The 24,952-nt window shown below is 42.7% G+C and overlaps 1 protein-coding gene and 1 long non-coding RNA gene across 21 annotated transcripts in view; one reads left to right on the top strand and one right to left on the bottom strand.

Annotated features, from left to right (window-relative positions):
* The window catches only part of WIZ (WIZ zinc finger), a 111,405-nt gene that overhangs the window by 66,834 nt on the left and 19,619 nt on the right, over positions 1-24,952 (top strand). For 9 of the 20 annotated variants that reach the window (XM_078385885.1, XM_020796322.3, XM_072990355.2 and 6 more), the window contains exons 3-5: positions 4,492-4,546; positions 6,641-9,186; positions 9,536-9,901. The exons of 2 other annotated variants lie outside the window; for them this stretch is intronic. In XM_078385885.1, coding sequence (XP_078242011.1) covers positions 4,492-4,546; positions 6,641-9,186; positions 9,536-9,901 — 2,967 coding nt within the window. Of the gene's footprint in view, positions 1-4,491; positions 4,547-6,640; positions 9,187-9,535; positions 9,902-24,676; positions 24,920-24,952 lie in introns of those variants that run through there. 9 more of the 20 variants (XM_072990357.2, XM_072990354.2, XM_078385882.1 and 6 more) reach the window with 4 other exon arrangements.
* LOC140704533 (uncharacterized) lies at positions 22,646-24,720 on the bottom strand. The gene is made up of 2 exons (XR_012083764.2): positions 24,364-24,720; positions 22,646-22,860 (listed from the first exon to the last, which is right to left on the bottom strand). It is a non-coding gene; the product is annotated as an uncharacterized LOC140704533 (long non-coding RNA).

The following is a 24,952-nucleotide window of genomic DNA, read 5'->3' as shown; positions in this document are numbered from 1 at the left end:
GGTGACCATGTTCTACTAGAATTCTTGATTTCAAAGGAGTGTAGCCACACATATACGCTGGATTTTTTAAAAAGCCAATTTTAATAAACTTAGGACAAGGATAGGTAAGGTCGGTCCCACGGCAAAAGAACCTAACAAGTTTAGGAGTCCAAGAAGTGTGGGAAAAAGAAATTCTAAGGACATAACTACAAACAGTTCCAACAAGGAAAAAGAAAAGGTGGAAGATAGCAAAAAAGGCCAGTGTGGTTTCACAAAAAGCTCAGGGAGGACCAAGAAAGGGCATGTGTAGGAAGTAGAAAGAAGGCAAGGCCACAGCAGGGAGGGCATTAGAAGGGCAAAAGCAGAGACCTAAAAGCAACAAAAAAGCATTCTTCAGCTATGTGCACTGCAAAAGACAAACAAAACAAAACAAACAGTGGCTCAGCTACTCAGTGAAGATGGAAAAATGGTAACAGACAACAAAGAAAAGGCAGAAGTGCTCAGTTCCTATTTTAGCTCAGCCTTTTCCCAAAAGACAGACTATGACCTGCCAGGCAAATGTGAAGTGCAAGTGGAGGGAACAGGATTGCAGCTAGAGATTGATAAATAGTCAAGGAATACCTTATTACCTTGAACAAGTTCAGATCTCCAGGAATTGATTAACTGAGTCCAAAAGTACTGAAGGAACTGGCTGAAGAACTTTCAGAACCACTCGCCATTATTTTCTAAAAATCATGGGAAATGGGTTAGGTGCCAGCTGACTGGAGGAGGGCTATTGTTGTCCCTGTCTTCAGAAAGAAGGAATGTGGGAACTATAGACGAGTCAGCCTCACACCAATCCCAGGGAAAATTCTGGAACAGATTTTTTAAAAAGCGTGCTACTTAAAGGGGTCACTATGAAAGCACCTAGAAAATAAAGCACTTATAACTAGAAGCCAACATGGATTTGTCAAAAATAAATCCTGCCAGACTAATCTGATCTCATTTTTTGATCAGGTAACCTTCCTGATAAAGAGAATGCTGTAGGCAAAGTATATACAGTATTGATTTCAGCAAAGCTTTTGACAAAGTGGCCCATGATATTTTGATTTGCAAGCTAACTAGGTGTGGGCTGGATAGAACAATTGTTGGGCCAGATACACAGTTAGCTACAAAATTATACTCAGAGGGTAATGTTTAATGGCCCCTTCTCAAACTGGGAGGAGGTAACAAATGGGGTACCCCAGGGCTCTGTCCTGGGCCCTGTGATCTTCAGCATTTTGATTAATGACCTGGATCAGGGGATGCAGAGCATGCTAATCAAATACTGTATGTGGATGACACATAATTGGGTGGAGTAGCTAACACCTTGGAAGACAGAAACAAAATGCAAAATGATCTAGATAGGCTTGAGCACTGGGCTGAAAACAACAGAATGAAATTCAACAGGGAATGCAAAGTACTGCACCTAGGAAAAAGAAACCAAACACACAGTTACAAGATGGGGAATACCTGGCTCAGCAATACTGTACTACAGGTGAGAAGGATCTTGGAATTGTCATATATCACAAGCTGAATGTGAGCCAACAGTGTGAGATTGCTACAAAATGGGCTATTTTAGGCTGCATTAACAGAAGCGTAGTCTCCAAATCCCACAAGGTACTAGTTTCCCTCTATTTGTCACTGGTTAGGCCTCATCTTGAGTACTATGTCCAGTTCTAGACACCACACTTCAAGAAAGATGCTGACAAATAGCAGCAAGTTCAGAGGAAGGCAAAAAGGATGATCAGATGGCTGGAAATCAATTCCTATGAAGAGAGGCTGAAAGAACTGGGCCTATTTTGCCTTGAGAAAAGAAGGGAAAATATGATCTCACTTTTCAAGTGCTTGAAAGGCTGTCATACAGAGGAGGGGGCAGGATCTGTTCTCAATCATCCCAGAGTGCAGGACATGCACCAATGGGCTCAAGTTACAAGAAGACACATTTTGGTTGAATCTCAGGAAAAACATCTTAACTGTTAGAGCAGTACAGCAGTGAAGCTAGTCACCTTGACAGGTGGTGAATGCTTCAATGCTGGAGACATTCAAGTGAAACTTAGACAACCACCTGGCAGATATTCTTTGATTTGTATTCGTGCATTGAGCAGGGGGTTGGACTCGATGAATTTATAGGCCACTTCCAGCTTCATCATTCTATGATTCTGTGATCTCTGTCTTTTCGATTTGATAATGAGATCACTATGTTTTTGAAAATATGGTGAGAGCAAATGAAGCATCCATTGATGAAGTTTGAAATACACATGCCAAGTTGATCTTTACGTGATGACACAAGACTTCGGTGTCGTTACAGACAGCTTCTTAAGTGTTGCTCCTCAATCCTTTTTACAAGCAGACAGGTTCTGGCAGTCTAAAGCCTTTTGTTTCCAGAGGACAGGCCAATTCCATCTTGCTTGGAATTTTGTAAAGTGCAGCCACATGATGGTGAATTTCAGCACAGAAGCAGTCTCTATACATGTACATAAATCCTAAATTAAAAAGTGGGGGATGTAATAAGAGAGTTGGATTGATGTTGGTAGCTGTCCAGTTGTCCCAAAATAACAGAAGACATTTCATGCAGAACCTGGGAATGTCAGGTTGTGGGCATATTCAGGCTTTAATTGAAGGCTTAGCAAGTCAAGACTCGAGCATGATTTGTGCTTTAGCACATCTTTCCTGTGATATCTATTGTAAGCAATGCTATGTGTACTCTAATTCGGTCTTCCTGCCTTCCATTCCTTATGTTTTCATCGTGGAAAGACAGATTCCCTGGGTTTACTCCAGAATAAAATATATATATACCGCCCCATAGCGCTACAAGCACTCTCCGGGCGGTTTACAATTTAATTATACGGGCTACACATTGCCCCCCCATATTGCAGTAGTGTCCAGAATGCTAAACAAAATCTAAGCAGATTCTAAGTTTTTATACATAATTTTGCCTCCAAGATACTTTATCAGATAATTTGAAGAAAAACATTTGCAAGGATTAGGGTTAGAGGGAGTGGTGTAAACCCTACTGCAACTGGTTAAATATGAATCAGAAAGAAGGACAAAGGGTTTAGTGAGATACTTGTGAAAATCTGGTTGTGGTTTTGGTTCAGTTTGAATCTGTACCCGATTTTGAGTCAATCCAAAAAGTTGGATCATGGAGGTTGTGTTTCTCCATTCCTGAAACATGAAAAATCAATTTAAAGAACAGAATTGTATTTTAGTTCTCAAGATGTAAATTGGAGACTTTAAAAAATAATTCCTCCCTTCTCATTTTTTAACAGTAGACTATGTAAAATTTAGTCTCTCTAAATGCTCTGAAATGTGAATATAATTTTAGCTACACCGCTCTCTGTATGCAAGGAAGAAGCAACAATGCTTGTGTAGTTACCTTTTATAATATTGTGCAGACTTCTAAAACTGTAGTCACAAGATACGGTACCTCTTTCTCTGAGAGCCATAAACAAAGCAAATTGCTACAGGCTTGGTCATAATTTTTTATGTTTATTTAATATATCTATTTAAAATATTTTTTACTCTTCCTTTCTCCTAAAATATGTACCCAAGGCAGCTTACATCATTAAAACACAATATTAAAGCTAAAAACAATAAATTATTCAAATATTGAACACATTAATAATATTATATTAAGAATTATAGGTAAAATACTAGAAGCAACAAAATGCGAACTATCTGATTTTAAAATCTCTCCCAGACAGTCTGTCACTCAGGGAAAGCTTGCGTGGAGACAATTTCATTTGTCTGCTTGTGGAAGGACAGCTATGATGGAACCAGCCTGGCCTCATGCGAGGGATTCCAGAGTCTGGGAGCAGCAGCAGAGAAGGCCCTCTCCCGTGTCCCCACCAAGTATATCTGTGAGGATGCTGGGACCAAGAGAAAAACCTCCCCTGATGATCAGGCAGACTCATCGAAGGAGATACAGTCTTTGAGATAGCTTAAACCCAAGCCATTTAGAACTTTATAGGTCAAAACCAGCACTGAGATGTGCCTGGAAATAGATCAGCGGCCAATGGAGCTGCTATAGCAGGGGTGTTATGTGTTCCTTGTAACCAGCCCACGTTAACAATCTGGCTGCAACATTTTGGACTTTTTGAATGTTGTAGAGGAGCTGTCTCACATTTTTCAATGGAAATAAGCTTATATTTTTATAGACTGGCTCTAGCAAAGCTTAGCATGATCAAGTAATTTGACTTCTCATTGGAAAAATTCTTGGGCATGCTGCATTTCAAGTCGATATTTTTATTTTATTTTAAACTGCTTAACTGCAGGAATGATTATGTATCGAATTGCTGGTTTTTAGGATTAATGGTATGGGTTAGAAATCCCATGCTAATCCAGAAATGCCCCCAGGGAGTCACATAGGCTGGGTAGGTTTATCTGCTTTGAAAGCTTTGTAGTTTTTTAAATTATAGGATTGTAAATTACACTAGGAACTGCCATATTCCACTTAGTCAGGGATGTGATGTTAATGTTTTTCTCTTGTAGATGAGCCTCATCATTCTCCTCGTGTTTCCATCACAGGTCGGAGGAAGAAAATTTAGTAAGTGCTGAAATTTCTGGGTGAAGAATTACAGAGTTTGACATTTTTTAATCCTTATGGCCAGTTCCCAATGTCTTTCATTTGTACTGGAACATCAAGCTTAGTATAATACCACTGGATATAATGTGCACCCTCATCCATGTAATCCTTCCCGGAAATTTTCCCTAGATTTTCTTTGAAGTGGGTCACAAGCAAGTCAGTTATGTTTGCTCTTCAGGTCACTGGATCAATTGACTGAATATATCCCTGCTATTGGATCACTGACTCTAGGCACATTTATGTGGAGACATTAGCTGTAAGACTAGCTGCTAAGGAAAACTATATACAGTAGTAGAGATAGACAACCCAATGTATTCCAGATGTTGTAGATTATAGTTCCTATAATTCTTGACCATTGATCATGCAGTATTGGACTTATGGGAGTTGTGGTCCTAAATATCTCAGTGTTAACAGTTTATCTCCCATTGACCGATAGAATTCTGGTGCAAGTTCAGTCTCAAACTCAGGTTTCTAAATAACATAGCATCCTAACCATTAGCTAGATAGCTCAGGGGAGGTGGGATTTAGGAATTAAATTCCCCTCTGTGCCTCATAGGAGAAGAGCCAGCCTGTATAGCCCTGGGTAAGTGGTATAGTGCTAAAGGACCACTTCTGATTACTTCATACAAAGGATACCCTGTTGTGGGTTGCCTTAAACCAGAATTAATTTGGCAGCACATAATTATTATAATTTTCAACTATTTATCAAATGTATGCAGCCCTCATTGTCATATATTCTTGGTAGAAGAAATGTAGATCTTTCAACTATTTAGGATCCTTTCTCACTTCTGTCTGAGCTGATATTGACTGAGGAATAGCGATATTATAAACTTACATAACAGAAGTGCAGCCATGTTTATAGTTTGTGCTGGGGAGGTCAACTCTTTTATTCTGGAGAACAAATAGCCCAAATGAATGTGCTGTTGGCAATTCTTGTCTTGTCTTGGATGATTTCTTAGCAATATCAAGACTCTTGTTACTACTGGAAGTTGCTTGGTCCCAAATAAGGAGATCACTGTAGAGTAATGGGACAAAAGCCGAATTAGAGGGTAGCTACATGAGTATTTAGCTTGCTGTTTGCTCCCAGAAGGAGGAGGGGACATAGAGGGGAATTTTTTCTACTCTTCAAGGTCTGATTGAGAGCATGCCTGATTTGGCTGTGAGCAGGCTCTCTAATGGACCATTAAAAGAAAAGCAAACAAAATCCTCCTCATTGTCTCCTGCTGTCTCCTCTTACTTCCAAGAGGAAATTTTCAATTTATAATTTATTTTTCTTAAATTGATGCAGTACATATGCACTGCCCTAATACATTGCCCTAAACAGCGACTCTGTTTAGCCTGCACCAGCCTGCTCCAGCTAAGCTGTGCAGCATAGGTTCCAAGAAGGAGCAATTGAAATATAAGAGTGAAGAAGCACTATCCAGATAGAAATGGTCCCTGCTTACTAGTTTAAGTCATTGTTTATTATCTTCGGAATGTCCATGTTTTATTGGAGCTATATAAAATATTAAAAGAGACACACACAGGGCTCTTTGGCTTACAATTTAAACAATACAACAAAAAAGAAGCAGGTGTGAATAAGGAAGAGAAAAAGCAAGCTGTGATAGGAAAACATGGGCTTACAATTTAAACAATACAACAAAAAAGAAGCAGGTGTGAATAAGGAAGAGAAAAAGCAAGCTGTGATAGGAAAACATGCCACAAAGATTACGAGAAAATGTAAGGGGCACTGAGAGAACCATTCTGGGAAAGGTTAAGCCAAAAGGCGGTTGTTTCCAGTGGACTGAGCCAGTAGAGGAGGTTTCTCCTGTAGTCGGGAGGAACACTTCTTATAGGAATATTTTTAATAGTGATGCTGAGGGAACTGTGCAGGGAGGTGTGAACATATATGAAATGTGGAACCACATATGTTTTCCATTTATCTGTGAAGGGAGAGGTAAAGAAAATGCATGATCCTATCTGTGACTCTGAACAATGTTTTCATGATTCAAGATTCTACATGTGTGTATCTTATTCAATACATAGCCTTTAGCTAATGTTGATTGTTCTTTTCAGCAGCAAGACTGAAGACTGTTTAAAATTCAGGAAAGGCTCTTATAAAGCAGATTTGCGGGGATCAACAGATGAAAAAAGCACGACTGTTTTGTGGGACTGCTATAACCAGGAGACAATGGGCAGTGTCTCTAAAGAAGAAAGCACTTTAGAAAGACTCCCTGGTCTGAAGGATTCAGTGAGCTCTCAGGAAGTAGCACCGCAAAATCCTTCTTACCCAAAGGAGACCACTTCTGCAATGGAATCTAATATTACAAGAACTGTGCAAATGAATACTGGTGAGCTAGAAGGGGAGTCTGAGCACTTAGACATTGGCAAGGCAACAGCAGAAGCTTCTCCACCACTTGCTGGAGCACAAAATATTAGTGGAGATGAAAGATACCATAGCAATGAACCAAAGCAGCTAAAAGCCTTCAGTAAAGAGCACTTAGAAGGAGGGCAGGAGTTGGATAAGAAGGGCTTTCAGAGGTATGATTGGCTTTCTGAGCACAATGAAGGACTTTGGCCTCCTCACAGAAGCATAAATAAGCCAGCAGATGTAGCAGCAAATCTGTCTGTGAGGGGACAGTCTACACGAGAAACTGCTCTGTTGGCTCTCCCGGTATTTAGAAAAACCTTAAATCCTCATTCAAGTAAAGCAAAGACTGTTGAGAGTGCACTCTTTTTCAGGAAGGGAAGGGCTTTGGACTCTGATTTAGATGAAGTAAGTTCTGTTAACACAACTAAGTGGGCATTACAAAAATCAGGGGTTCAGACAGCTATAGACCTGGCTGTCCGTAAACATGCTTGGATCAATAGTGGCAGAGATACTATGGAGTGTGTTCCTCTGAGGTCTGCAGAATCTCTTTCCTGCAGCACCTGTGATGAGACAAGGCCATATACATGCAATGCTGTGCTAGAGGAGCAGGGAAAAGATGATGTAGGTCAGGAAGAGGGGCCAACTGTATACACATGCATTGAGTGTAGCATTTATTTTAAGATGAAGGAACATTTGATGGATCACATGCTTCAGCATAACAGGGGACTAGGGCTGGATCAAGGCAGAGAAGGAACTGGAGATCAGTGTCAACTAACCTGTAATGAATGTGGATGGGCATTTGGGGACACTGGTTCTTTAGATCAGCACAGAAGACTCCACCAAGAGTCAAGAGAAAAAATCATTGAGGAAATCCAGAAACTCAATGAGTTCCCAGATGAAGGCCGTGACGCCAGGCTGCAGTGCCCAAAATGTGTATTCGGAACTAACTCCTCTAAGGTGTTTGTCCAGCATGCAAAAATGCATGTCAGGGAGAGGAAAGATCAAGGCCTGAAGAATGTGAACTTGTTTGGCAGTTCTGGTGGTAATGAACCACGGGACGGCTCTATGCACAATGTATACAGACACTTCAGGGCACATGAGGATGTACCTCACATGGCAAATGCGTGTAGCAGCAGCAAAAGTCAGAGCACTTGCATGCTTTGCAACTTTCCTGCCCCAAATGAAAATATTTTAAAAGAACACATGAAATATGTGCATTCCCACTTGTCCTGGAACACAGAGACTTTTGAAGCAGACATGAACCAGCCTGGAACTAGTAGGGATGCCTACAGCCCTAACAGATCACGCAGATTTTCAGAAAGTGATTATTTGAACAAAGCCAATAGACCTTTCCCCCAATCTCACTGTGAGAATTCTTCCCATTATAACCCTCTCCCTGGCTTTACAGGGGGCCAACAGAGACTTAATAAAAGTAATAGCACTAACAAAAAAGAAATCCCAATGCCTGGTTTCCGGGCTAGGAAACGAGCTCCTTACAGCTCCTCAGATAAGATTTTGTCCACTTTTACCTCAGCAAAACCTTATTCTCCCCATGTTCTGACACAAATTAGGAATAAAAGCACAGCACTGCCATTTGAGACTGAGAGAGAGAATGCCAAAAGCCACTCAGGTGGGCTGGAAGAAGCCTGCCACAAATGGTTACCCATAAGTGATAACATGAGTATGGAAGAAGAATTCCCTTTAGCAACAGAAATAGAGTTGACAGAAAATAGATACTTCCAGCCCTTTGTGATTCCTCAACCTGCCTTGGACCTCAAGAGGACCTTCAGAGGCACTTTGAAGGCAACTGATTATTCAGTAGCATCCGCCGGACAGCAGCATCAGTTACGTCAGATGGTTCCTATCGTTCTTGTGGAAGAGCTGAATCTTTATCCCAGAAAAGTGAAACGGCCCAAGATGAACATGTTAAAGAAAAAGATGTCGCCTTCTTCCCGAGAGTTTGGAATGGATGAGTCCCTTCCCCTAAGTGTCTTCCTATTAGATTCCTCTCTAGAAGGATCATTTGAACTGGATGATCTTCTGAATGCAGATTCGTCAATGCTGAAGAATGAGGAGAGGAAATGCCCATACTGTCCTGACAGGTTCCACAATGGAATTGGCCTAGCCAATCACGTGCGGGGCCACCTGAACAGGGTGGGTGTGAGCTACAATGTCCGTCACTTCATCTCTGCAGAAGAAGTGAAAGCTATTGAGCAAAAATTTTCCTTCCAAAAGAAGAAGAAAAAAGGTAGTATGTATTCAATTTATAATTTTTTTCATTTTTTTCTAATATTTTTCATTCCTTTGAAGATGGGTATGTATGTTTCTCTACCTACTCCCTCAAATGTTACAAGATTCTAATAATGTCCACTTGTCATATTACTGTGTAATGCAATAGTTCCCAACATTAGGTAACCCAGGTATTTTTGGACTGCAACTCTCAGAAACTAGTGGTGAAGACTTCTCGGAGTCACCTGGGTTACCCAAGGTCGGGATCCACTGATGTAATGTATAATTATGTAAATGGAGAGGGGTTTCTAGACTTATTTGTTGTCTGGTCTTTATGATTTCTTGTAACACTATCATTTTCTCTTTCACAGTTGCAAATTTTGATCCAAGTACTTTCAGTTTAATGAGATGTGAATTCTGTGGGGCTGGCTTTGACACGCGTGCAGGCCTGTCCAGTCATGCCAGGGCCCACTTGAGGGATTTTGGTATCACCAACTGGGAGCTTACCATTTCACCAATTAACATTTTGAAGGAGCTTCTGGCCAATTCTTCAGAATACCCTGTGCTTCAGTCTGCACTAGGGACAGATCCTTCATCTCCAGATCGAGAGAGAGAGATGCTTGGCTTTGGACCCTGCAAAAACACAACCACCATCTCTGAGTGCAGCATTTCACAATCTCCTTTCTCCCCCTTCCCTTCTTCATGGGGAGATGAGCCCATGCAGTCCTTCAGAGATGGTAAGCAGTTTCTAAACCTTATGAGCATTCTGCCTGTCGTGTCGGCCTGAATGATAATCTTTATAGAACAACAAGAAGGAAGTGATTATGTTTGTTGCAAATGGTACTGATAAGCAGAAGTGCACAGGCTTTTTTTTGGGAGGGGAAACATTTAAGAGGCATACATTGCCTAAGAGTCCCTGAGATGGGAACCTGAATAGGCCAATGGGATAATCAGTTTAATGAATGTTGCCAAGATTCATGCTTCTTCATCGTGGTCTTCTGTGAATGCACACAACAAGGGTTAATCAGCGCCAGCGATGATCTCCTCGGAACGTTCTAGAGCTTAAATAAAAGAAACAAAGTTGTAGGTCATTCATACTGCGCATGCTCCTCCCACCCCCTCCTTAGTTCCATTTCTCCGCCGGACGAACTCGTTCTCTTCGGCTAGAGCTCTGTTATTTCGCATACTATTCTCTGGTTTTTTTGGCTTTTTTGACCCTTGGCAAGGCAATTCGGCTATTCTACTCTCTCCTGTCCTGACTTGGCTCGGTTTCTGGACTTTGAACTCTGTTTTTTCCTTGTTTGGCGAGCTCGGGTTTTTCCCGCCCTTTTCAACGGTCTCCGTTGCAGGGCGTTGGTGCGGTTTCAGCTTATGTCCCCCTCCGGTCCCTTTAGCCGGTGCATAAGCTGTGATAGAAAGCTCCCCTTCCAGGACCGGCACGAAAAGTGTCTTTTTTGTCTCGGGGAATCCCATTCTCCCCTGGATTGCAGGCATTGTAGGGCTTTTACTAAGCCAGCCCTCCGTGCTCGCCAGCAGCGCTTAAAATTTCATCTCTGGAGCGCTGCGTTGGCTGCCTCAGAGCCGTCCCTTATGGAGCTTCCCGGTGCGACAGTTTCTCCGTCCACCTCAAGTAATCTGCCTCAACCTCCTGCCTCTAAGGCTTCTAAGAGGGCTACAGACAAACCTGATAAAAATTCATCCAAGGACCCGTCCTCTTCTAAGTCTGCGAAGAATAAGCCTGTAAAGCAGACAAAAAAGAAAGCTGTTAAGCGCTTGGGAACGATAGAGGAGTTGCCTTCCGTCTCGCCCTCCCTACGTTCCCCTGCATTGGAGGAGCCTTCACAAGACAAGGAGTCCTTGTTTGGGGTATCTGCTTCTCTACCCCCAGGACAGTCTGAGCCACCCAAGATCCCGGGGACCGCTTCCCCAACACCTATTCGGCTTGCTGCAGCCACCGCAAGCTTGGTGTCTCCGCCCAACAGCCCTGAGTCTATCGGGCGGGCGTCTTCGGCTCACTCCTCCACTTCGGCTTCCTCGACACCGCCGCCGCCGCCGCGGAAGAGGTCTCGCAAAACTAAACATATTTCTAAGCGACGGCATCGATCACCCCTTCGCCATTCTCGGCGCCGACGTCACTCGTCAGATGACTCGTCTTTGTCATCCTCCCCGCCGAGGAAGCATCGACGTCGACACCGACGGCGCTACACCTCCTCTTCGCCCTCGACTTCGCAGGACAGGCGTCGACGCCGGAGGAGGGCAAAATACATCTATGTTTCTTCCTCCTCGTCTTCATCTCCACCAAGGAAGCACCGACGTCGTCACCACTTCGACGTCGAGGAGCTTCCGCGACCTGCTCTGCTTACCGACCACCCCAGGGGTGTTACTGCCCCTGTTTCATCTGTGACGTCTGTCGCCGCCGACCCTCAGCGTCTTTCTACAGCGGATTTCCGACCTGAGCTTCGAGCTCGCAAAAAAGGACATTCTCCCTTATCAGAAGAAGGGGTTCCCTTTTCGGACAGTTTCTCTGATTCTGAGGAGGAACCTCCTCCTCCAGAGGACAAGGAGGATTTGCCAGTGGGTGACACTGTGGGATCCGACACTGGTGACCCCCATGCATCCTCTCCGTCGGAAGACTTCTCATCTTACTCACAGATGCTCGCACGAATGGCCAAGGTCCTTAAACTACAAATGGACACACCAGCTCCTCCAGAGGAGGATCTCATTTTTGGAGATATTAATAGTGAACGGTCTCCTCCTCCCACTCTGTCTTACCTTTCTGTTCTTACTACTATCATCAAGGATTTTTGGGATCAACCTTCTACGACGCCTGCACTATCTAGGCGCACTGAGAATCTTTATCGCGTGTCTGGGGAGGATTCCAAGTTTCTCCTGAAACATCCTATACCCAATTCCTTGATTGTTGAGACTAGTTGCACCAGACCAACAGGGAAGTCGCACGTTACCCCCACTAATAAGGAGGGGAAAAAGCTTGAGGTTCTTGGCAGGAAGATTTATTCTCTGATTGCTTTTATTCTTAGAGTGGCGAATTACCAAACTGCTCTGGGAGCTTATCAGAAGCAATTATGGCTAAAAACTTTGCCGGGTTTGCGGTTGATACCTGAGGATATCAGACAAGATTTTCTCAATACCTACGAGGAAGCTCAGACTGTTTCAAAGTATCTTCGTATAGCTACTAGACATTCTGTAGAAGCTGCAGCTAGAATTTTAATGTCGGCTGTTACTCTCCGTAGGCACGCCTGGCTGCGAGCTGCCAATATTCTGGATGATGTCAAGGTGAAAGTTGAAAATTTGCCATTTGACGCCTCTGGTCTTTTTAATGAAAAGACCGACTCCCACTTGGAGGAATTACACAAGGCAAAAAAGACTGCCAAATCTTATTATATTCAGCCTCAACCGAAGTTTAACAGGTACCAATGGAAGAAACCTTACAGCCAATATGGTCAAGGCTCTCAGTTCAAACAGTTTAAGCCTCAGTCGCAGGCTAGGTCTTCCAATACTGCTTCTTCTTCTAATACTTACCGCTCTCAGCATTCCCAGCGCCGTCAGGGATTCAAACAACCTGTCAAGAAATCAAAACAGTACCTTTGACCCAGTCATCTCAGCTCCGCTTTATCATACAACAAGGCTTTCTCCGTATCTAAAAAATTGGTCCGTTATTACAAACGATTCTTGGGTACTAAACATTGTTCAGTACGGATATCTGATGGAGTTTCTCGACTACCCTCCTCTAGGGCAGGTTCTTCCTACACCATCCGACCCTGCTCTAGAGGAGGAAGTTCATTCCCTTCTTCTGAAAGGAGCCATTCAAAGGGTACCAGCAAGAGACGTCAGGAACGGCTTTTATTCAAAGTATTTTGCCGTTCCCAAGAAAGACGGCGGCATCAGACCGATTTTGGACTTACGACTGCTCAATACTTACCTCTGTCCACGAAAATTCCGGATGGTCACTCTGGAACAAATAATTCACCTCTTAACAAAGGGCAATTGGTTTCTTGTCATAGACCTAAAGGACGCTTACTTTCATATTACGATTCACCCTCAACATCGGAAGTACCTCAGGTTTCTGTTTCAGGATGCCATTTACCAATTTCTTGCCCTCCCGTTTGGCTTGGCTACGGCTCCCAGAACTTTCACAAAATGCATGTCTCCAGTCGCGGCTTACCTTCGTCTCAACGGGGTCCAGGTGTTCCCGTACATAGACGATTGGTTAGTGGTCTCCAAGTCCAGACGTCAGGCCCTGCAAGACAAAGCATACGTCCTTCATGTTCTACGCAATCTAGGACTCACAGTCAACTTAAGAAAGTCGCATCTTACTCCATCTCAGGTCATAAGTTACATCGGAGCAAAGCTCGATGCGAGGAAGGGGCGCGTTTTTCTTCCAGCAGAAAGACGTCGAAAGATACGCAAGGCAATAAGGAAATTTCGCCCAGGGACAACCGTGTCAGCAAGGCACGCCCAACATCTGCTCGGCCTCATGGCGTCAACAACACCAGGGTTGGCCCATGCCCGACTAAAACTCAGATCCCTTCAGGTCTGGCTCCTATCCCTGTTCAATCCGGAGACAGATCATCCACACAAGAGGCTTCTGGTCACTCAGGAGCTTGCCTCACAGCTCAAGTGGTGGACCTACCCTCCGCACCTGAAAATAGGGAGACCCTTTCGGCAGCTTCAACTCACTGTACAGGTGACCACAGATGCGAGCCCGGTGGGTTGGGGTGCGCATTGTGGCCACCACAGGATTCATGCATTGTGGAATTCAGAGGAGCGGTCACTTCACATCAATCATTTGGAGGTCCTTGCCATCCTCAAAGCACTCAAGACGTTCTTGCCCCTAGTACACGGCCGTGGTGTTCAGATAGCCACGGACAACACCACGGCCATGTACTATGTGAACAAGCAAGGCGGAACACGTTCGAAGTCCCTGCTGTTACTTGCGGTGATGCTATGGGAATGGTGCTACAAGCACCATGTTTTTCCAGTGGCTGTGCATATTGCAACGGAGGACAACACGATAGCAGACGAATTGAGTCGCCGCGTGGCGCAGACACACGAGTGGCAACTCGACGACAACGTATTCCAGTTCCTGTGTCGCCGCTGGGGCACCCCGGTCATCGATGTCTTTGCTACCACTCACAACAAGAAGTGTCTTCTTTATGCATCCAGAGCCGGACGGGGAGTCGGGTCCTCCGGGGATGCTTTCATGATAAGGTGGACCATGGGTTTAGTTTACCTATTCCCACCGTTTCCGTTAGTTCAGAGGACCTTACTCAAGATCCAGTACGACGGAGCGGACGCCATCCTTGTAGCACCCTTCTGGCCCCGCCAGCCATGGTTCCACAGGTTGATGTCGATGTCCCACGAGGCGGTCCGGCTCCCTCTTCATCCTCATCTTTTGACACAGGATGCGGGCAAGATACTTCACCCGGACTTAGAAACCCTTCACCTAACTGCGTGGAGGATATTCCGCAGATAAGGGAAGTTCTAGTCATGTCCAAAAAACCATCCACCACGAAACTGTATAGTTACAAATGGAAAGGTTTTTTGAAATTCACAGCTTCTAGAGGACTCGTTGCTTCTCCAGTCAGCTTGTCTACGTTGCTCCTTTTTCTTCGTTATCTTTTCGACTTTAACCTTTCTGTTTCTACTTTGAAGGTTTATATAGCGGCGATTGTTTCCTTTCAGCCGCCTGGTTCGTCGGCTTCTCGTCTGTTCTCACATCCAACTGTTAAGAACTTTTTAAAAGGTGTAGTGAATCTTCGGCCTCCAACTAAGTTGCCTGTACCTCAGTGGTCCCTGCAATTAGTGCTGCATGCCCTCATGAGACCTCCCTTTGAGCCAATGGCTACATGTGACTTAAAACTTTTGTCTCTCAAATCCCTTTTTCTAGTGGCCATTACGTCTGCCCGCAGGGCTGGTGAATTGGCGGCGCTTCGGGTGGATCAACCCTATCTTCAGTTTTTTAAGGAGAAAGTTGTTCTGCATACGGATGTCTCCTTTCTTCCTAAGGTTGTTTCGCAGTTCCATCTGAATCAACCCTTGATTTTACCTACCTTGTTTCCGAATCCGTCTGATGATACTGAGCGCATGCTTCATATGTTGGACGTGAGAAGAGCCCTTGCCTTTTATGTTTCTCGGACTAAGCAATTCCGTTTATCCACTAGGCTTTTCCTGTGTTACTTTGGCTCAAAAAAGGGGCTACCAGCTTCGCCATCCACCTTGTCCAGGTGGCTAGTCTCCACAATCTCACTAGCCTATCAGCTTACACACCAGACTCCTCCCGATGGACTCCGAGCTCATTCTACGAGGGCAGTGGCCTCATCTACCGCTCTGCTACGTGGCATTGATGTCCCGGATATTTGCCGCACCGCCACGTGGTCTAACGTCTCTACGTTTGTTGCCCATTACAGACTGGACTTGAGAGCTCGGAAAGAGGCGTCCTTCGGGAAAGCAGTATTAACATCTGTACTCCAGTGACGTCCCTCCGCCTGGTGAGTAGCTAGCTAGTCACCCTTGTTGTGTGCATTCACAGAAGACCACGATGAAGAAAGACGGGTTACTTACCTGTAACCATGGTTCTTCGAGTGGTCATTCTGTGAATTCACACAATCCCACCCTGCCTCCCCACTATCCGTCACTGGCATTTACATTATTGCTCTGCTCAGTGTACTGAGGTTCTAGTGGCGGATAAATGGAACTAAGGAGGGGGTGGGAGGAGCATGCGCAGTATGAATGACCTACAACTTTGTTTCTTTTATTTAAGCTCTAGAACGTTCCGAGGAGATCATCGCTGGCGCTGATTAACCCTTGTTGTGTGAATTCACAGAATGACCACTCGAAGAACCATGGTTACAGGTAAGTAACCCGTCTTTTTATGCATATTATAGGCTGGCTCAGTGCAAATCCTAAAGGAGAATCTCTTTCTGTCAATTTTCACTCTCTTCAGGTGAAAGTGAGACTAAACACGTTGTTAAATGGTTGTTGTGGGTTTTCCGGGCTGTTTGTCTGTGTTCTTAAGATTTTTCTTCATAACGTTTCGCCAGTCTTGTGGCCGGCGAGCACAGACAGAGTTCTGACTCCTGTTCTCTGAAGATGCCGGTCATAGAGACTGGTGAAATGTTAGGAAGAAAAACCTTAAGAACATGTCCAAACAGCCCCGAAAACCCACAACAACCATCAGATCCTGGCTGTGAAAGCCTTCGAGAATACATTGTTAAATATTTAGTTTACAGTTAAAGATGTCTTCTTTTTTTAAACACACAAACATAGGCATGCATGGCTTCAGTTCAGATTGGGACCACTGTGCATGAGTGAGAAGATTTAAACCTTCTCACCATTTTTTCATCTCTAAGAATTTCCCACATCCCTGCATCTGCTAAACAAATTGTGCAAGTGGAAGTTTTTGCTTCTCATTTTAGCTCCTGTTTCCAGGGGATCGTATCTGAAAACAAAAGCTGGCTGTTTGGGGGGATTTTAGACTCCCCCACCCCACCCAATGATGAGGCCAGTCTAGATTGGAGACTGTTGTGTGAAAAAGGAAAATAATCTTTATATGTAATTAGCAAATTACATATAAATGTAATTTGCTAATTATTTAGCTCTGAGAGAAAAAATGGAAATAAAGCAGGGTTGAGTTTAAGAAAAATATTTATGGTGGTGGGATAAAGAATTATTGACTGTGTAATGGGATAGAGGTTTACATGGAAAGGAATCTCGGAAGAGGCAGATTTATGTGGGAAATGGTGACTGGAGCAGCATAACACAGATGAGTGAATAGAAACTTACTTCCTGTCTTTGTCACCAAAAAGTAGGTAATTTTTTAAAGTAACCAGTAGTACTCCAGTACCCAAATGTCTACACTCCTTCCAACCCTTTATGAGGGCTGAAAGTAGTGATTAATCTCCTTCTTATCCAAGGGTGGGCAATTAATTTCTATAAGGGGGTCACATGAAAAATCTGAACTGTGTTTGGGGGCCGAACCAACTTTACTTAAAAATAAAATGAAACAGTGATGTTATGATTGTTTTTATTTTAAACTTGCTAATCTTCACAAATACTAAAGAGGCGTTTTGCGGTATGTTAAAGATAAGCAACTGATCAACTTTAGACAAAAAGCTATAAATGGTTTTAATGTTCAAAACAGTCCGCGGGCCAGACAGGAGCAGCTCGCGGGTCGTATGTGGCCCTCGGGCCACATTTTGCCCAGGTCTGTTCTTATCAGTAGTATGAAACTATACACAACTGACTGGGGCACAGATATTCTCAGTCTTTATCCTATTGCTCTGGAGAGGACACTCCTCGATTCAGAGCATGTTACCATAGTCTCTCGAGACTGAAGGATGCCTATGATATCCTATTTCCAGTGCTATCCACATTTTGCATTGTACAGGTATTTTAAGAGTGAACTTGTTTATCTACTTGAGATATTAACCAATTTATTGCCAGCTTTCTGAATCTAACAACTTGTTTAGAAGTCAGTGGGTATAATTTAGATGCATACATACTAAAATATGGAATGCTTCACAAACCGTCTTGTAATCTATAACCCTAACTGAAGGAGAGATGGACAAAACTTCTGTGGATTATGTCGTGGATGTTTGAGCCCATATATAATCATTTTATGTGTTTATGTAATGACTTTACTGACACATCCTATTGCTATCAGAAAGTCTTGTCTGTGAGCAATTTTTATACAAACTGTTCAGCTAATATATGTTTCAAGTATAATTATGACATATAAATAATAAAGAGAAAATAGTCTAATCCTCAGTATACACAAGCATGCAGATCAAGTTTTTTTGACACTGTATGTGAAATGTTTTGCTAAAACACTAATTAGTTATTTCAGGGTATGTTTGACCTTGTTCATGTCAGCGTCCTAACCAGCTGGCTGCAACTAGCAAGGTTGATTTGTTCAGCAATGACAGACACTGCTTCTGACTCAGCAGGAAAGTTCTCCACAAGTTACACAGTTGTTTAGTATAATATCCTTTACAGTGCCATGGAGAACAGGCACAGGAACAAAAAGTCAGAAGTACTTATTTATTTATTTATTTAATTTATACCCCGCCTATCTGGTCGGTGAGGACCACTCTATTTGAAAAGTGAAAACACACTATGGCAAAAAAGTGATTCTGTTCATCCTGCCAATCATGTATATGTAACACACTGAAGCATATCGTGGAAAGTGTTAGATATGCATTGCCACATAAAACATTGATGTGGTGAAAAAGCAGGTATTAGTTCCTCTCTGGGGAAAGGGAAGTGCAATGGCAAATGGCAGATTCCAAAAGAATTTTGCAAGCCTCGCTGCATTGTGAAATACAGAGACATTATGATTGGTTTCGAGAGTGATCTGCAATCAATTGATAGATCTCCATGTCTGAACCATTTTGCCTGTATAAGCTGCCTGGATGTGACACTGCCACATAACTATATGTAGATCACCCCCAGTCCTTGAAAGAGATGAAGAGTAAGTATGAGAAATAAATACATTTGCAAGTTGACCAGTAAGAAATATATGATTCATTCATTACATGCACATTGGACAAGAACCTCTGTAATGAGACTGAGATTATAGACAAAAATAAGCTTTGAGAGTCAATTATGTGCCCTTATAAGTCTATGAATAGGTTATTTATAGTATATACAGTACTATGAAGAATGTGTAGGTAGTGTTGTGCAGTGGAAGCATCATATAGTTACTGTAGAAGGTTGCTTATGCACACCAACGGTGCCTGAAACATATACTTCTAAGTTAGCAGTATGCACACCCTTATCAGGGTGTGTGTATCATCACCTGATGAGAAGGAACATTTTGGTGAACTTATCCTTGGAGAATTTTAAATCAGTATACTTTTTAATGAAACAGTCCCTAGAAGAATGTAACTGAAATGAAAGACTGTGGTCCTATGAAGAACCTTGGGGAAACAGATGGGGTTTTGCTGCTAGTCAAATGCTTTGAAGCCAACTGTGATGTGAACCAAAACATTTGTTGCTTTGGTATTCTTGATACATTCAGAAAAGAAGTACAGCTACTAACTACCATCACTCATTGAGTCTTAACATCTAGGAAGAACCATCTGAACTGGAAAAAGGAGAAGAATATTAGTTGCCTTCATGTTTTTTTTTCTCTATCCATGGAAGAAGCACTGAAACATACAGAGATGCCAACCCCAAACAGAAGTCAATAGAATTAACAACATCTGGAACTTCTGCTATTCCCCACTGATGGAAAGACAGCGCTTGCCAGTGTACTGTTCAATATTTATGTGTGTGCAGAAGCTGCCATAGTGATTTCATAAAATGCCAGCTGCATATAACCAAGCACATGATTAACACCTTGCCAAATAAATCACTGTGGCAGCTTCTGCAGTTGGAGTTCTACCCATGTACATACTGAACAAGATACTAGCCAACCACAGTTAGTTCTTTATTGACAGAATAATCCAACTCGGTAGCAAAAATTCTAGAGCACTACAAGAGGCAATGAAAGGCTTTAGTGCTACTTCACTGATGCCTGCAGAACAGAGCATGAGGAAGTCTGGTTTTTTGTTTTGTAATTGCGCATAAACTCAGGTTCTTGCAACCGCTTCTTTAGAAACTCTTATGCAAGTTTTAGTTCTCCAAGTTATAGTGATAAACTTTAATTAAAAAAAAGTATTTCTATAACGAATGCCTCAACATTTCCTATTTTTAGTGCTGAACATGAAAGCTTCTTAAAAAAAATGTCTACACCAAGGTCTGGAACGTATTCATGAAGAATTGGGGTTGAGTTAAGAAAAGTAAAGTAGTAAAGTTGGCAGATGACACCAGAAAGATAACAATGCAACCATACTGTGAAAAGACTCAAAGAGATGTTCAAATTATAGAGAGCTGGTATATTTGCAAGGCAAAGTGGGACCAAAACCTGACCATGTATTTGTTGATTACCCAGGAACAAGTTCTTGGAATCAAAACAGCTTTCATTTGAAAAGACTACAGGAGTGAAAGGTGTTGGTTCAGTATTAAGAAAGGGCTTAAAATAGCAAATATCATACAGTTACTATCTTGAGAATTTGTATTGGGACTGGAGCTTTTTAACTTGGTTCTGAATGATCTGAAGTTAGGGTTGAGACATAGTCAGATTTATTGATGGCACAAAATAATTTCAGGTGGTGAAAACAGAAATGGGTTGCAATTGTTGAAAGGATGTATGGCAGTATAATTTGCTCTTGTGTGGATGCGAAGGAAGGGATGATGGTCAATGGGCTTGACGATTCTTGGCAAGCTGTCACATCTTGGCTTTTTGATCCAGGGAGGCAGCACATCTCCTGAGACATCTCGTCAGGTTTGCAAACTGCTATCATGTTTCCCCAAAAATAAGACAGGGCCAGTCATGTCATCTTCTTCTGATTGCTGCACAATGGCAGAGGGTGGGGTTTCACTTAACTGGGTTTATTTTTTGGGGTAGGGCTTATATTATGAGCATCCAGAAAAATCATACTAGGGCTTATTTTCAGGTTAGGTTCGTGGAAACAGGGTACTTCCATTCCTGTCAGTAAGGAGCCTCCTACTATCATCAGCCCCACATATCTCCTCCTCCTTGGGTAGTGGCATGAACCCTTTCATCTACAGCGTCCTCCATGGCCACTTGCCTGCTTTCTCCTGCTTGCTGACCTTTTTTCAGTGGCTCAGGATCATTGTCTATAAAGAAAGTCTGAGGTGTGTTCCTTGCTCCAGAATATCCAAATCTCTGCCTGTGGAGGGGGCTGGAGATTGTTACACTTATTCCTGCAGATCAGAACTGTTATCTGTAAAGAGGGCCTTAATGGCCCATTCTGGTTGCTCAGAATTGCTGTTCATGGCAAAGTACTGGTGGCTATACTTCTCTGTATCACATAACCTCTAAGTACTTGTTTCCTCACATGCTATTTTTCCTCATCCCTAAAGAAATTCACAATTTGCTGCTCTTCTGACAGTCTGCTCTGCCCTATAAAAATGCTTCCTTTTCTCTGATAAGCTAAAGTGTAGAGAGGCAGGCTTCAAACTTCGGTACTAGCAGGGCACCTACTTACTGTTTAGGCTGCCTTTCTGGTAGTGGATACGTCAGGGCACCATGTGAATGAGTTATTAGCCCTATAAACAGGTTTTCTGTGTATGTTCTACCATAGAGTAAGATTGTCCTTTGTCAGTATCTGTTCTTATTATTCAAGGTACTATTGAACCTTCTTATCAAACAGAAGATTATTTTGCCTGCTTTCTTTCTCCCCTTTGTCACCTCTGGAGGACTCACTCCATTGCTTTGATGTTAGAAGGGCACCAGCCTTCTAAAAGTACAGTACAGGGTGGAGTATATTACTGAAAATAGTAGTCTTCCATAGTCTTTGTGTGATGTGGGGATCCTAAATTAAGATTTGGCAGTCTCATCGTGACATATTCTCCAAGTGGTTGAATCAGTTTACATGGATTTGTTACCAGATTGAACCAGGGATCAAATCTTCTGATGGTCTGTGAACCAATTGTCTTTGTTCAGCTGTCTATGTCAGATTCAGGCTTGCACTGCATAGTGCAAGGTCAGGTCATCTCTCAGTCATCATCACTTGTTACAAGGTTGATGCTCATGCTGGAAGAAATGCTTCCTTTGTTTTTGCAGTTCTACTATCTGTGCTTGACTGTCTACGCACCACTGGCAAATGAGCTTGCTGATTTCCCATGTGTGTAATGCACAGAGACTATGATGGGAAAGAACCAGTTACTGTAACTGCGGTTCTTTGAGTGATCATCTGCATATACCCACACCCCACAATCTATCTCTGCTCTGGTGCTATGCCAGAGCCCAACCATGTTAGATCTGAAGTATCTTCTAAAGTGTTCATGCAGTGAGAAAGGAACTAGGCAGAAACATTCCCTGAAAGCATATGGGGGTAGATACGTGGCGTTCCAGTCTGACAAGTTAACAAGAGCCACAGTAACTTGTGCTTTCTCTTGATTCAAAATACAAGATTAATGTTGTTATCTAGAGCACTGTTTCTTACCCTTGGGTTACTCAGGAGTTTTGGACTGCAACTCCCAGAAGCCTTCACCACCAGCTGTCCTGACTGGGGTTTCTGGGAGTTGCAGTTCAAAAACATCCGAGTAACAAAGGTTAAGAACCACTGATCTAGAGCCCTATTTTCAGTAATGGGTGAACAATTGACTGTGGTGAAATGGAAATATTTGTCTGAAGTTAGAATATGGCTGTAATTAGCAAAGCATGGTAAATCCTTTACAAACCATGCCTCATGTTAGTCAAATGCCATGTCATTTAAGATGTTTTTTTCTATGTCTGGCATTCCATTAATCTTTTTCCTCATTCCACTTTTTTAGTAGTTCAAATACTGTCATTTTAGCATTTTCACTATTAGCACCAAACAACCCAATAAAGCAAAATATGTTTTTTTTTATTTCTAGAGATCAGTTACTGAAGTAAATCAATGGCAACATTTGGAATTATTACAAAATTTCCTTTTTAATTAATAATATTTGCTGTTGTCAAGTCAGTCCTGACATAGCAACCCTTTCCAGGGTTTTCTGGGTAAAGAATATACAGAAGTGGTTGCTGGAACTGTTGCTGGCCAGGGTCACACAGACTGGCTCTTCTTCCAGGAAGCACAGGGAGGAATTGAACTCCCAATCTCAGTCTGATACCTAAACTGAGCTATTAATAAATCCAGAGAAAAATGACTCATTAAATTATTAATACAAGTAAACATAGTATAAATATTTTAACATTAAACTACAATAAGTAACAAATGTCTCATGCAGTAATCACCACAGCTGCAGCCTGCAGTTTAACCAGCCTAGGTTTTGCTGACCTGTTCGTTAAAGTCATGTGAGATTGAATAAACAAGGAGAAATGTCTGCATCAGAGTCCATGATGACCTGATGTTGGGTCCATGATGAGCCTGCATGTTTTGTATTTCTTTCAGTGCAGGGAGGAGAAGCTGGAGATGGTATACATACTTGGGACAATTCATGCTCTTCCAGCAGAAAATGTTTGCACCTTGTAAATTTTGGCGTGCCAGGTTAAAGTCCTAGTCACCCAGTCCTAATTTCAGCTCCAGTAGTCACCTTCTCAGTTATGCCAATCTTCTTTATGATTTATAACTGGTTCGTGGTTATTGCTTTTCTTTTTCTTTCTTTCCACCATATTTTGCCTTTTCTTAATTGTACTCTGTTCATTATTCCTTCATTTCTGTTATTCTTTGCCAACCATTTCACTCTTTCCCCTCTCATCCCCCCCGTGCTCTAACAATACTGTAGTTTATGAACTAGCCTCCCATTCTCTCTTCTTTTTATTCACTGCTTTCCTATTTTACAGTTGACATTGTCAGGCATCTGGCGGCAAGAATTATTTACTGTTCCCTTTGAATCATATGACTGAATTAGTCCCTTTGAACTATCCAGAAGCATAATGACTACCTAACTCATAAACAAGAGGCTGTAATAATCTCATAAATTTTGTCTCCATACCCTAATGCATTAATGGACCAGCTTCATGGAGAATGCCTATGTTGGAAATGCTATGTGACATCACAGGACGACATTGTCTGTGGCCTTAACTCAGTCACAGTTACACCAATTAATCCCCCCCTCTATTTTTTAAAAATTCAATTTGACATTTAACTTGGATGTGGTCCATCATTTACTTTAATGTGGTGGAAAAATGGGATCCAGATTTTCAGTATAGGACTGGGATTACCAAATGGGTTCAAAAGTGCCAAATCTGATTGGAATGTAAGAGGACATTCTGAACTGGGCACTATTCATAAATGATTCTGAAAGAAATATCATTTCCAGGTTAAATTGAGATATAAAAGGCCTTTTGGGATGCATAACTGATATACAGTCTGTCAGACGTCCTGAAATATGTTTCCAGATTAAGTAACCTGTTAATTTGCCTGTCGTTTAGACATAAGGTGAAATTACATTGAAATTATATAGCTCCAGGTGGCCATTGCAACAAATATGTATTTCATTAGTTAGATCTAGAATTTATTTATACCAATATTCTTTAGTGTTCTGTAAGATTCGTTCTGACGGTATTCTGGCTTCCTAGGTTGTGACTGTTGCTAAGGGAATTAAAATCTAGGCAGCTGCTAATATTATGATTAAATTTACCATCTATTCATAACTGAAACGCAAAGGAAGCAATTGTTACCTAACACGTTTTCTAAGATACCAGAAAATCTCAGTCTTTTTACACCTGCTCTGCGAGTAGATCAACCTGCTCCACCTCTCTGCCAGCGCTCCTCTGTTACCCAGATCTCTCGAGGCTCTTGCAACGCTGCCAGATACAGATGCTGAAGCAGTGTTCAGGACATTAGGCATTCTACTGGTCTAGTCTGCTGCACAGCGTTACGGTCGGAGGTTCCGGAATTATATGCGCGCGCTGGTCATCGGCAATTTGGTACTGGAGTCGTTTTGTCTGGATGAGTGACTGTACTCGTTTTGTGCTCCTTGCGTCGCGCCGGGTCTCTGAATTTCTTCTGCTTCGTCCGGGCCGGCTTCTCCAAGGGTGGCTCGGTGGTCGATTGCTTCACCTAGTCAAACTCAGCGGGAGTTTCGGCGCTCCGCCGTCCCGCCTGGCTGCGGCCCCGCATGTGCCGGACCCAAGATGGCGGCCTCCACCCCATCGCAGCCCAAAGCGACAAAAGCGTTAGCGGCTCCGCGGCTCCAAGAGGACGAGGCGGGCGTGGGGCCGCCCCCGGAGGCCGGTAAGAGGCTCTGAAAGGGGGGGAGGAAGGCTC

Source organism: Pogona vitticeps, chromosome 2, assembly GCF_051106095.1.
Source record: "Pogona vitticeps strain Pit_001003342236 chromosome 2, PviZW2.1, whole genome shotgun sequence".
NCBI lineage: Eukaryota > Metazoa > Chordata > Lepidosauria > Squamata > Agamidae > Pogona > Pogona vitticeps.
Note: the sequence above shows the minus strand (reverse complement) of the source record. Positions and strands in the feature narration are given on the sequence as shown.